This window comes from Eupeodes corollae, chromosome 1, assembly GCF_945859685.1.
Source record: "Eupeodes corollae chromosome 1, idEupCoro1.1, whole genome shotgun sequence".
NCBI classification, from domain to species: Eukaryota; Metazoa; Arthropoda; class Insecta; order Diptera; family Syrphidae; genus Eupeodes; species Eupeodes corollae.
The window spans coordinates 130045320-130059385 of NC_079147.1; the positions used below are offsets into that span (position 1 = coordinate 130045320).

General features: G+C 31.7%; 1 protein-coding gene across 4 annotated transcripts in view; it reads left to right on the forward strand.

Moving 5' to 3' along the window:
* Positions 1-14066, forward strand: part of LOC129938712 (probable ubiquitin carboxyl-terminal hydrolase FAF) — a 76772-nt gene that overhangs the window by 59136 nt on the left and 3570 nt on the right. For all 4 annotated transcript variants that reach the window (XM_056046412.1, XM_056046411.1, XM_056046414.1 and 1 more), the window contains exons 8-13: positions 633-948; positions 6182-6335; positions 9176-9326; positions 9405-9713; positions 9767-9878; positions 13137-13246. In XM_056046412.1, the coding sequence (XP_055902387.1) occupies positions 633-948; positions 6182-6335; positions 9176-9326; positions 9405-9713; positions 9767-9878; positions 13137-13246 (1152 nt within the window). The remainder of the gene's footprint in view (positions 1-632; positions 949-6181; positions 6336-9175; positions 9327-9404; positions 9714-9766; positions 9879-13136; positions 13247-14066) is intronic.

Genomic DNA, 14066 nt, shown 5'->3' on the forward strand with positions numbered 1-14066 from the left:
TTTTAGAATTTGAGTTGGAAATTAATTTTGTACCATTTCTCATCAATCAATTTATCAATAATGGATATTTGATTACTGCACAGTGCACATATTCTGATATTTGGTGGGAGTTTTAAACCCCAAAACCCCTACCTGCGTTCGCCCCTGATTCCATATCTCACGTCGGATCCTGTACTATGTTTCACTCGAAATCTGTAATATTTATTATTATTATTGTTATTGATTTGTACTTAATTAAACCTCTTAAACTAACAATTTGTATTGTTTACGTTCAAAAAATTAAGTTAACACCATAAAAATCCCTTATGTTGTATGAAGCTGTTCAATGATAAATAATGAACCATTAAAAATGTAGCTACTTCACTTCAAGATTTTGAAGTATTCCGACGGCTTTTACGTTATTTTGGTTTTAAAGGAAACATTTTGGTGTAGTGAACAAAACGAAACACAAAAAAAAACATACATTTCGAGCTTAATAGTTTGAGTCATATCCAATTTTAGGCTTTAGTTAAAAAATATAGTTAAGCTGTTGGTATGACTATCACATCATCAACATATGTACAACAAATTTCTTATAAACAATTACAAATCTTTCGACTATCAAGTTTATTTATGAAAATGTATTATCTTAGGTTACAAGGGGAGCCAGTTAACTTAAGAGAACAGCAAGATGCAGTTGAGTTCTTTATGTCACTATTCGAAAGCTTAGACGAAGGCTTGAAAGTTTTGGGACAGACGCAATTCATGGTTAATACTTTAGGTGGTTCTTTTAGCGATCAAAAAATTTGCCAAGAGTGCCCACATCGCTATTCAAAAGAGGAACCGTTTAGTGTGTTCAGCGTTGACATTCGAAACCACAGCTCTTTGACGGAATCACTAGAACAATACGTTAAGGGAGAAATACTTGAAGGTGCAGATGCTTATCATTGTGATAAATGCAATAAAAAGGTATGTTGGACTTTATATATATTTATTTTATCTTATTCCCAATCAATACTATAACTTTTTATAACACTTTTAGATTGTAAAAACGATACAAATTTTATCATTTTAATTTAATAACAGGCCTTAATTTATATATAACATGTGATGTTTGAATGGATATGTTGTGTGGATTTACACTTCTTAATGAATCATGAAGGAAAAAAAGATACTTAACATGCGTTTAATATGCTAGGCTAGTCATTTTGTTCTTTGTTTACGATTAATGTTTCTAAAAGCATACAAGTGCTTTAAATAAAGCAGATAAAAATAAGCTAGAGCAGGGTACAAGAATAACAAAAACGGAATAAATTGTAAAATTCTTTATAGATACTAAGACTTCGTCAAGCTCTTAGAACTGTCGGGGCAAACGACCAGTACCATATCGCCGACTTTTAGAGGTTGTTGGGGTGTGAACTATTTTGTTCGTTTGGTTAGTGTGGCCAAGTATTATGTGATGTGATTATATGTGATGAGGAAAGCTATGATAGTGAAGTACGGAGATTTAAAACCCACAGAAATAAATTATGGCTCAAATACAAACAATCTAAACTAGATTTGAATTTAAATAGTTATTGTGAGGCTAGAAATATTTTCAAGAGACAGTGAAGTCTTAAGTTTCTTCATTACATACAAAAGGTTCTGAGCAATTTAAAAATGGATTCTAAATCCTCTTAGAATTTTATCACAGAGCACCATTTTCAATAATCCTAACTTGCAACTTTACCAAATCCGTACATCATCATATTGGTCTATAGAACTATGCTTGGCTCAAGAAGGTTAATCATTAATATACATTTCAGCGAGCCAAGAATTGATTCTTTTAGAACACTTGTAAAAAGATTTACCGAACTAAATACTCTATTGAAAACGAAAACATATGCAACATTGTTTATACTTTCATAAAAGTATAAAAGTATGAACTTAGCTGCAGAGTTTAAAAATTTGTTTAAATGTTTTACTCTAGATTTTAGTATTTTGTTATTCAGTAGTATTTTAAAATATTTAGCAATCCCAAAAAAAAAACACACAGTGCTTATCAATAGCACAATGCAGATCGTTATTAACTTTTGTAGAGCAGATACACAACTTTGATTGGTTCTAAATCCAGATTGTTTAACGAAAGATAAGATTTATCCATGAAGTATTTTAGATTAAAACGTCAATTAGGCTGAAAATATACCTATATGCAGGTTGAGATCAAGTGTTTTCTTTTATAGGTACAGGAATCACCTTTGCATTTTTGAGTTCCATTGTTTTTTTTTTAATTTAAAAGTTTATTCCTTAATTATAACGGTAAAGCTGCACCACATTTTGTGCAAAGTTCGTTAAAAAAAATAATAGTGTGTTTGGCAACTTGAAATTTCCCATGAATTTATCACCATTTTAAATTTGACTGTATATTCTTTGCATATTTTTAGTACCATTTTGAATATTTTAATACGACTACAATCAAATATCATTAAGTTTTAAAACTTTTTCATCTATAATATACACTTAACTCCAAATAATTTTGATTTCAGTACTTTAACACTAAACAATATGAAATACAGTGAATTGCAAAACTATAACCATATATGAAATTGGGAATAGAAAAGACACTTCACTTTTTTTAAATTATCGACTTCAGTGAGTAAGTAAGTTAAGCAAAACCGAGTACTGTTATTTTCTCTTCCGTTGTAATGTAAAAGTAAACTTTTTGACAAAAATGGGTATGGAATCATATAACCCATACTGCGCAATTTTCATGTTGCACATAAAGTATGTGAACTATTTTGTTGATTTTTATTCTGATTTACATGTTTTTTAATTAGTTTTCATTTTCAAACCTTACGGGAAAGTGCAAAGTGTCACACAGTAGTTGATCAAATAATGTATACGTACAAAGTATTGAATTTCAGTGTTAAGTTGTTGTCATATCTAAAACTTTTCAAGAACTCACTGATCTCCAAAAAAAGGTTAGGATTCTGCCCTGTTGCTCGAAAAAATGCATATAACAGTAACGATCGCAAAAAAAAGTTTTAAAAGATTACACAAATAGAAAGGAGTAACGAAGGAATTAATGGGTTGACAACCGACAGCAATGGGTTGACAACTTCCCCAAGGAGTATTACGTATAAATGTATAAAGTTTCAAAGACATACACTTTCTCTAATAGAACGGTTCAGTTTTCTCTCGAAACAAATTTTATTTTCAAACTGCTTACCTGACTGACCTCTGATGTTTCAAGTAAAGGTTATTAACATAAAAGAGAACTAAAAGCATTTTAATTTATTGCAACACAGTGGCCTTCTGCACCATAACAGAGATCTTAAACAGCCTTTTATATCAAAACAGATTAATATAATTAAATGGATGGCATATCAACTACTAATCTTCTAAAGGTTTCGATAAGCTGCAATCAACATAAATCAAATTAAAAGGGAAAGGTCAATCGACACCATGTCATGTTTGTAAATACAGCCATCGCCTACGCAAGGTCGGCATGTGGATCATTGCTTTCATATCGGGCCTTACTAGATACAGCTTAATAAATTCATTCTGTTACTGCTTTATTTGCAAAAACCATCGGTCTTCTAAAGCACTAACCATAAAACCAAAAAATGTAAGTTTTCAAGGCAAACTTTTTTCAGAAGACTCGTACAAAACAGAGTTCTCATGGGGCCTAACTAAAAAGGGGAACACCGATTTTAAACCAGTTTTTTTTTTCATTAAAAAAATTAAAATTTAACTCGACTTGTGATGAACTTATTTCCCAAAAGAGAGTTCTCATGGGACCTACCTAAAAAGGGGAACACCGTTTGTAAACCAGTTTCTTTTTCATTAGAAACTTATTTCCCAAAAGAACAGATTTACATGGATTCTCGGATAGTGGTTCATAGGTCCGCTTATGTGGCATGCGTATGCGTCATGCGTATGCATAGAAGGTTAAGCTTGTAATAAGAATAATTCTTTAATTTAGCAAGTTCATGAGACACGGATTTAACAGATTTACTTGCACGGATTAACTCTCCGCTTAAGTGCTGGATACGTTAGTAGAAAATAGGGTAGCTTAAACCCAAACAGAAACTCAGATATCACAGTGGAATAAATTCAGGTGAGCTAATAACTGTGGGATGAACTCTTCTCGACCTTTCATCATCATTGACATGGTTCAGTTTTTCTTAAAATAGACAAAGAATAAGTAGGTCATTCAGCAGGTGGCACAGTGATAAAGATCGGAAATTTTGGAACATTTTTAATCAAATTAACTCTTTCTATACATTACCGAAAATATTGTCATATTGTAGCAGATGTTTAAGAAAACCCAGAAGAGCTAATGTCACACCTTCTAAAAGGTGTGGCATGCTCACTGCAGATGAAATTTTTAAAAGAACCCGCCTCCTCATAGTGACCACACAACGTATATTTTTTCAGAAAAATTTGAAGCTTTGCAAGGCAATGTATGCACAACTACATTCCAGCTTATCAAAATTAACTCCCTTTTTGTATTACAAAATTAATTTACTTCGAGTTTGGTTCTCTCACAGAGACCGTGTACCAATTCCTCGAGAGCAATATTAGATATTCTGTAGATAATGGTAAGATCAGTTATCAGAAAGTGTATCATATGTGTCAAAGATCTAATGAAAGTTGTTATATTCAATGGGTATTGCAATTTATAGTCCAGTGTGTTTCGCCCAAGAACGACGCACGCTTAAGTCTATGGCAATTGTAAATTCTAGTTGAATTTAATCACCTAGGATATTACTGTTAAACTGTTTTTTTTTTTTAAGATTGGCCGGAGAACGAGAATAGAAACAAAATTAAAAGAAAAAATAATTTTTTACTGTTGTGGATTTTGTATTAAATACAATGGTTATTGCGACTTTCAGTTCATTGGGCTTTGCTTGTTTCTATTCTCACTGTTTGACCAGTCTCAAAAAGAATGAACTACTGTCAAAAGACTATCGACATTTTTCAACAAAGACCATAACTACGAACTTATTAATAGGTTAAACTCTTCAAGTCGAACAATAGGTCTTCTTTCTTGTTCAGTGTCCTCGAGAAAATAACTTTGCCCCTAACAACAACACAAAGTTCTATTCCTGATTCAACCACAGATATTCTAAGCAATAACTCAAAAGCCAGTTGAAGACATTCATCAAATATATGTCTGCACCAGTTAATTCAATTGAAAACCAACCCACTTCGTATCACTTATGTTTTACCTACCAAGCAAATCTTCCATCGACGTTGATTTTACTCGTCCGAACACCAAAAACTTGAGATGCTCAAGCTTAAATCTGCCTATCTGTCATAAAAATAAGAGTTGATACTTCCAAACTATGACGTTGTATAAACTTAAGGAATAGGGATTATCTAATATTCACAAACCAATTTTCAAGTTTGATCCCGAAAACAGTGCATTGGCCAACTGCATCTTGGATAAAATACCACCTCAAAATTGGTGGATCACAAGCAAAGAATTGGTTATTTTCATTGATAACTAATTGATTTGATCTTTTAGTTTCCAATGAAGTTATGAGCAGCATAACCTTAACAGCTCTTGAGGTGATAACATTTTAATACAGGTGTACTCTTGCGCTCGAAATACCGTTATTAATTGTCGTTTGAGCTACAAAATAACTATAACAAAATGTAACAAACAAATTATATTTTTAACGCAGGTACTTGAAAACATTCGAAGAATCAAATTTCCAAATTCATCGTTTTCATCGTGCCAGCTCTAACCCAGTTTAAATCCTTTTTGGAATTCAGGCTCCCAGCAATTGTACCCATAAATACAAAATTTGCTAATATTTCCTTACTCCTTAAAACAATTTTTGAGCGTCTAAGACGATTCCATATTTTCAATCCTTTTAAAAGTAAGTCGAAGAGGTTACTTTAGTTGAAAATGTGTGTTATAAGATTCCATACCAATATTTGTTACAAAAAAGTACTTAAAATAAGTTAAAAATGTATAAAATGTATATATATAATTGTGTTAATTCTTTGCAATACAAGACTAAACTTTACTTATTCACTGATGTTATTCAATTAAAATAATAGTAAGGTATCTTTACCGTTTCCATTTTCCTACAACATCCATTTTTTCAGGTGCGGTTATACTTCTGCAAAGAACTTTAAAGCAGATTTCATTAATTTATATAGTTATTTTCATTTAATGAAAAATTAAATTTTTAATTTTATTTCCCAGGTGGTGACGATGAAGCGTCTATGTGTACGTAAGCTTCCCCCTGTACTTGCAATTCAACTAAAACGCTTTGAGTATGACTATGAGCGGGTTTGTGCTATAAAATTCAACGACTACTTTGAATTCCCAAGAGTGTTGGATATGGAACCATACACTGGTACTGCGTTTTGAATTACTTACTGAATCCTAGTGCTCAAAGACTTATTTTTGCACTTTTGTCAAAATAAAATTTGTATAGAAACACTTAGAGAACGCCCTCGATAAAAGTAAACCGAGTAAAAACGAGTCACAAAATAAAAAGTATTTGGAATTGAACCTGAAGATAATTAAAACATAAATATTGGGGTAGCCATGAACAGAATAGATTCAAGTGAAATTAAAAAAAAACTGAATTAACTCATTGTTTGAACTTCTTAGTCATCAATTAAGTTTATTCAAAAGAATTCGAAGTGATATTGAACACTCGTGGATTCTTAATTCTAGAAATATCAAAAAAAACGGTATTGAAATATTCTTTGAAACAAGTGACTGGACTCATTTTAAATAATAACAAAATGCCACTGGGATCTATTTTGTTCTTTTTTTGTCGTGATACAAATTATACAAATTATTTTGTTAAACAAAGAACTACTACCAAGTAAAACATGAATTTAATTTTTTTTAATTTGCCTATTTAAAGTGTAGAGTATCAACATACGAGTATAAAGGGTTTTATATTTTGCTGAAGGAAGCATTTGAGGCGTTGCTGTTATTTAAAGTTGCCTTTATCGAGGGCGTGTTCCATTAAAATTAGAAATGAAGTTACATAAACCTCCATTTAAATTGGTTAACCTAGCATCGAGCAGTTGAATTTTCAAAAAGTAAAAAATGAATTTAATTTTTTTTTAATTTGTGCATTTAAAGTGTAGAGTATCAACATACGAGTATAAAGGTTTTTTTTAAGAGTTATACAACTTTTAAATTAAATAAAACAAAAATGATTTTTACATTGATCCTAAATTTAATTCATTCGAAAGATAATCTTTTGTAGTTATAATTTAAATATGATTTTTGGCATATGACTAACACAGCTGGTTTCGACGTATGTAGTCTAATCTAGATGTCCAATTTCTGATTGACTTTCTTTAACATTAGTGACCGTATATAAGAAATAACGCGGTAAATGTTGTCCTCTAAGTGATCAATCGTTTAGGGTTATTGTCGTCGTAGACTAGCAGAAATCCCGGCAGAAATTAATACTGCTGTTTTATTTATTAACGTATGCATTGAACCAAAAGTGAGCTTCATCTCTAAACAAAATAAATTTGAACAATTTGGAAACGTTCTTCGTGGGTAAATCAATTCATGATAAATTGCCAAACCAAACTAAAAAAATCACTTGACAACCGACAAAAAGTACGCCATTTAAAATAGCTTTGCCAACTTAAATGTCTATTCCTTAAAAAACATCCGTGTCAAAAGTAATTACAGTATAGCAGTGTTATTTTGGTATCGGGCATCTGAACATAGTTTTCACGCTACTTTCGAATTACTTAATACATTTTTTTTGTTTAAGTTGTACCAACAGAAAGGTTAGTACATTAAAATTGTGAATTTTTAGAAAGATCGTTTGTGGGAATTTCTGAGAGAGAAAAAGAGAAGTCAAAGAATTTTGAATTTAAGTAAATCTAAACTTGAAAAGATCTTTATCATTCAAAATATGTGGTTTGAAACATTAATAACATATCATCATTTATTTGCAGTGTCTGATCTTAACCTGTTTTCCTTTATGTCTTAAACTATTCTTCGACATTAAAATGTTTAAAATTTTCATTGTTTTCGTATTTTTTTGATAATTTTCTATAATTTTCTTCTGAATTCTTAGACAAACATTTACAGTCTCAACAGTTTACGAAGTCATTCGATTGAGATAAACCTTTTTTCTACAGAGGGTGAGAACTGTTTTGCATACGAAAGCTCGAAAATGGCCAAAATAATGAGATTTATTAGATTAGACCATTTCCAATACCACCCATAATGTCTTCACGGTTTTTAAAAAAGGAGGTCTCTGGTTCTAATTCACTTAATTTCGTCAAGTATTATAATTGTATTTATATTTTCTAAGAACAAAATTCGATTTTAAAATTAAATAGCTTTACCATGCTATGGGCTACTTAATGTCCTTTTAGGAGCTTCGACCAGGAATCTTATTAGCATTCATTTTGTACGTTTCTTTATGTTGTTTCAAGTTAGGACTAAATAATATAGGCTGGAAATGATAGGGTTTAAGGTCCAAATAATAAATTCATGAAATTTAGTGATTTGGTCGCTTAAAATCACCACTGTTGAAAAACTCGTATCATAAGTTATAGTATTTTCATTAAGAAATTATGTTTTTGTTATAGAGATCAGTGCATCGTGATTATTGGATAAATTAACAATAGCAATAACAAACTTTAATAAAGTGTTGGAAAATATTAGAAACCAAAACAAAATACTCTTTTGAGTAAATTTTATTTTACTTATTTTTGACTTTCAAGCACTTGACAAGCAATGCGTGATTTTTTCCGATGGCAGATATTTCGAATCCAATTTGAACTTGCAACGAAGTTTTTTTGCGGAAAATTTTCCGCTCTACATTTATATTTATTTTATTATTTTTCCTAAGATTGATTGTTCAATATAAGGAATAAAAAAAAAATACTGTTATACAAAAATCGATCATGTTTTTGAGTGCTCTTCAATTCTTTAATAATCACATACATACATCATACTTCAACAGTATAGCATTTCTTAATATTATGAGTGGCAAAAAGTCTCCGTATAGAGTAGGATTAAGTGCTGTTTTAATGCTAGGATCATTTGTATCAGGTCATGTTGTAATTAAAACAAACATTTTTAATTTATAAGAGCAAAGGATGTTCTGCAAATAATAAACATATCTTAAATACAAACATCACAATTCATTATTATGAAAACGTTTAAAGTTATTTTAATTTAATTTTTACCGTTTTAAAGTTTTTGGGTTAGCAAAATCGGATGGAGAAGTTGTTGAATTCGTTGAAAATTCATATGATCACACAGAAACAACCAAATACGAGCTTACTGGAATAATTGTACATAGTGGACAAGCTTCTGGAGGACACTATTTCAGCTATATTTTGTATAAGTAATGTTCAAAATTTATTGTAAAATGTTCAAATTAAATTATTATAATATAATTAATATTCTTATTTATTGTTAACAGGGATGATAAAACTGAAAAAGAGCAGTGGTATAAATTCGATGACAATGAAGTCACAGAATGCAAAATGAACGAGGATGAAGAAATGAAAGTTCAATGCTTTGGAGGTGAATACATGGGTGAAATATACGACAGTAATTTGAAACGCATGCAATATAGGAGACAAAAACGATGGTGGAACGCTTACATGCTGTTTTACACAAGGTGTGACCAGAAACCTGTTAAAATGACTCAAAGTGTAGAACAGCTTTCTCTCGCAGAGAGTTCTAATTTCATCCTACCAATGCCAAAAGCGATCGAAACTAGTGTTAGGTAAATCATTTTCGAAACAAGAAAAGCGTGCATTAATTATTTTTATTTTTCAGAACTCAAAACATACGATTTTTACATTCAAAGAGCATATTTTCTGTTGAATTTTTTAATCTTATTAAAAATTTAGTTAGTTCAATTGTTCCGCCGGTGAAGCAAGAAAAAATGGTAAGTTTGTATTCTTCTTTTTGATTTTTATAAAATTCCGTGCAAAAATAAATAATATAAAATAAAAGCCCCCATACAAATGTATTAAGGTTTTTGTGGGAGCTTTCCGTTTTAGGTTGTAGCTTTTGAACAGTATATACTACAACAAATAATAATATATCAATAATATATTCTCTTTAATTTATTAACAAAAGTAAAAGTAATGTCATACTAGCGTTGTCAGAGCTACAAATAATGGTAAACAAAATAAAAAAATCACATTCAATAAAATTAGCGCTGTCAGAGCTACAAATACTGACAAAGTAAAACAAAAATCACACTCTGTGAAAAAGAGTTGTCAAAGCTAAAACACTGACAAAATTAAAACAAAAACACATAAAATACAAAAAACAACACTGCCTTCAAATCATCGAAAAACAAGATGAAATTTTAAAAACCTCCGATAAATTAATTAAAGGTGCTGAAAACGTAACATCGCGGATCGAAAATCAAGGAATTCTTCTTTATACTGAGAAAATATTCTAGCATTTAAGGAAAATGACAAGCTGCGACATAACCTTGAAATAATTATTATTAGCTATTTTAAGGAACAATTGATAAAAGGAGTGAAGAACTACCTACAAACAATAAGTAAATTCAAACTTAGCCACCGGACTGGGCTTACAGCAAAAACAAGTGAATGAGATGATGATGAAAACAATATTGGTAGACATGGAAAAAAATGCACAAAATAATGGGCAGTTTAAAGAAAGGCGATTTCCTATCCTTATAACAAAAACATATAGTTGTAAAGTTGAAGTGATGGAATAAACGTTTGCAGGCACAGCTGTCTAAGATGAATCCAATACAAGTAGATACATTCGAAGAAAATAACTATATAATTGAGTTGGAAAATGATGTAAAATTACTTCTTGACAAATTCAAAGAAAAACACAAGGGCATAGGATCGGATCCATGTGCAAACGTATCAACAAGAATTCCTAAAATTGAGCTGCCTAGATTCGATGGAAAAATTGAAGAGTGGAAGATATTCTCCGAACTATTCACAATTATATCACTTGTAATCATGTATCACTGGCAAAGCTCGAAATTCAATTTGCCGGCCTCATACAAAAATCTTTGGAAAACTATAAAGAAACATGGAAAAATCTCATCAGAAGATACGAGAATATTAGAATCATTTTTTCCACACAACTCAATCACTTGTTGTACAAGCCTATTATGAACGCTGTACACCCTTCTGGTGTAAACAAAAATCCACGATGCTGCAAATTAATGCATTTACATCATCAAACGACCAAAGGCAAAAAAATAATGTAAATTTGGTAAGGAGGTCTTACGATTGTATGATCAACACGTCAAGAAGCCAAGCCAAATTCAAAAGCTGGAAGATGTTATGAACTTTCTTAAGCAGTTATTTTAAACCATTGAGTCTCCACAATAAAAAATGACTGGAGGCAAAGAATTCCAAAAAAAGTGGAAACTTCCAATCAGACATAAGAGAGCGGAACTGTGAATTCTGTAAGAGTGGTCATCGAATTTATTATTCTGAGCAAAGGAGGTTTTAAGAAATGCACCATCTTTTGAGGAATGACTCCTTAACATCGCATACAAAATCTTCTTAACCATCATACGTAAAAACTTCAAATCAAGAACATCAAATCGACAATTACAACCTTTTCATCGCTTTCAAGTCCAATAACGACTACATCTACAGAGACGAATTGTATACATGTATAATTTTGGCATCCATGCCAAACTAGCAGTGATCTATGAAGGTTGCAAAAAAACTTAACGAGCCATTGACTAAAAAAAAAATTTATTTTCCTGCAAGTGCACGTCAACACTAGGTGCACTATCTTTCAAATGTCTTTTGGATGTCAATGGAGCTTTGGTGAGGATTATTGAAGAGCCGGCAAAAACGATAGAAAAGTGTTAATAGAATTAATTAAAAAAAATGTAAATGTTACTACATCATTTGATGATTTTCCACTTAATAATGTGTCATTTGATTTTCATTTAAACAACTTTGTAAATCGTCCAAAAAATGCAGGTATTTAAATGTACAATATCTATAAGGTTTATCTGCATGAACACGGTCTTTCGCGTTGTTATCGCATGATCTTGGTAACCAGTTGGCCAAGCCGAGAAATTACGCGACTAGGAAATGTCTCTTGTAATAAAGCCATATTCGCCTGAGTGGTAGGGCATGTGAGACCGTCTTGTTGATACCACATATTTTCCAAGTCGCATTCATCAATAGCAGGCAAACAAATCGGTTATTATATGACCATATCGCTCCGAATTGGCGGTGGCAGTCGTTCCACTGTCGTTTTCGAAGAAGTAAAGTCCAAACACACCTCCGGACCAAACAGTTACTTTTGGTGGATGGAATGGCTTCTCTTTAATTACTTGAAGATTCTCTTAACCCACCGAGTGATCGACGACACTGTGAATGGTCAGCTGGCTTTAGTTGTTAGGTGAACTGGACTTTATATATGCATGTAGATGTAGATCCAAATGCAAAATACGCCATAATGTGCCGTAAGACAGTCCTAAATCCTAAACACGACGAGGAATCGACACTTGGGTTCTTGGACAACATTTTCAATTACAGCAGCGATATTTTCAGTGGTACGGGCGAAACGATGATGCACAGGCCTTACAATATCTGTAACCAATCTAGTCTCTTCAAATATCTTCACAATTTTTCCAATTGCTTGCGAAGTTGGACGATTATGGAAACCATAATCTGCTCTTAAAGCACATGTGGGTGTGGAACAGTCACCATTTTTGTAGTGGGTTTTATCAATTTGAATGTTTTCTGCCTCAATTTTCGTAAATGTCAGGCTTTAAACTAAAAAAAATTGGTTTAACAACTTAATTTGACATACATATGTATGGCGAAATCCAGCCTTATACTTTTGAAACCGCTAAATGGACAAGCAGTTACTAATATGAACTTGGTTCATTTTACATAAATGACTTTGTTTAAAGCTTTAATACACGGTGTGTAGATTATTTTGTCGAGAAAAAGTTAGATGTTTTCTTATTAATTATTTTTTCAAATCTGTAAAACTTATTTTAATTTAAAATAACTGTGTTTGATAAGACATAAGTACCAAAGATATACAAACCAAAAATAATTAACAAAATAATGTGTTTCCATGGCTGTGCCTACAGTTAAGTGCGGCACTGCATATTTTTTAATTAACTTCTTATTAAAATATTTCAAATTCACTCTTTTATTTATTTCAGACCCTAGAAGCGGAGGAGCTTTCCTTACTAGGTGTGCAGTTAGCTTCCCATTTTCTTTTTCATTCTGGGTTTAGAACAAAGAAAACATTGAGGGGTCCTGTTATTGAATGGTAAGTTTTATATCATAAGTACAATTAATAAAAAGGGAACCAGTCGTAGTTAAATTCTGCATTCTTTTACTCTTATTGAAACATTTGAAAATACGTGGCGTGATGGTTAATTCTTGTGCATATGACTGTCATGTCAGAGGTTTTGGGTTCAATTAATGGCAGCGCCATCCATCCAAAAGTTTTTTTTTACGGGAACTGCTTATTGCGAGTAATTGATAAATCCTCCAAGAGTAATTCTTGTCATAAAAAGTTCTTTTTCAAATTAGTCGATCGAATTCGGCATAAGAACTGAGGTCCCCTCTATTCCTAAATGAATCGCACACAGGAATGGCTGAGAGTTGTAAGTCACTATTTAATTCAAATATTTGTCCGAGTTTTAAGAATTTCCGGTACTTAAGAACTGAACTAAGCCATTTTGCCGTTTCAAAAGTAAACGTAAATAAAACATATATAAAACATTTTTTTTTATTATAAAGCTTGAATGTTGAAATTATGTGTGAAACGCTACATCATTTAAATGACCACCACACAAATTCCTGCAAGCATCGATTCTTTTGAGGTAATTTTTCACAATTTCGAGCCATATTCGCTAGAGTAGTGTGGCATGAAACACTCTCTTGTTGAAACCACCTATTCTTCAAGTCGTATTCTTCAGTAGCAGCAAAAAAAAGTCAGTTATCATATGACTATAACGCTCCGAATTGACGGTGACAGTCGTTCCCTCGTCGTTTTCGAAGAAGTAAGGTCCAATCACACCTCCGGACAAATGAGCGCAACAAACATTGACTTTTTTTGTAGATATAATAATCTCTTTTCAATT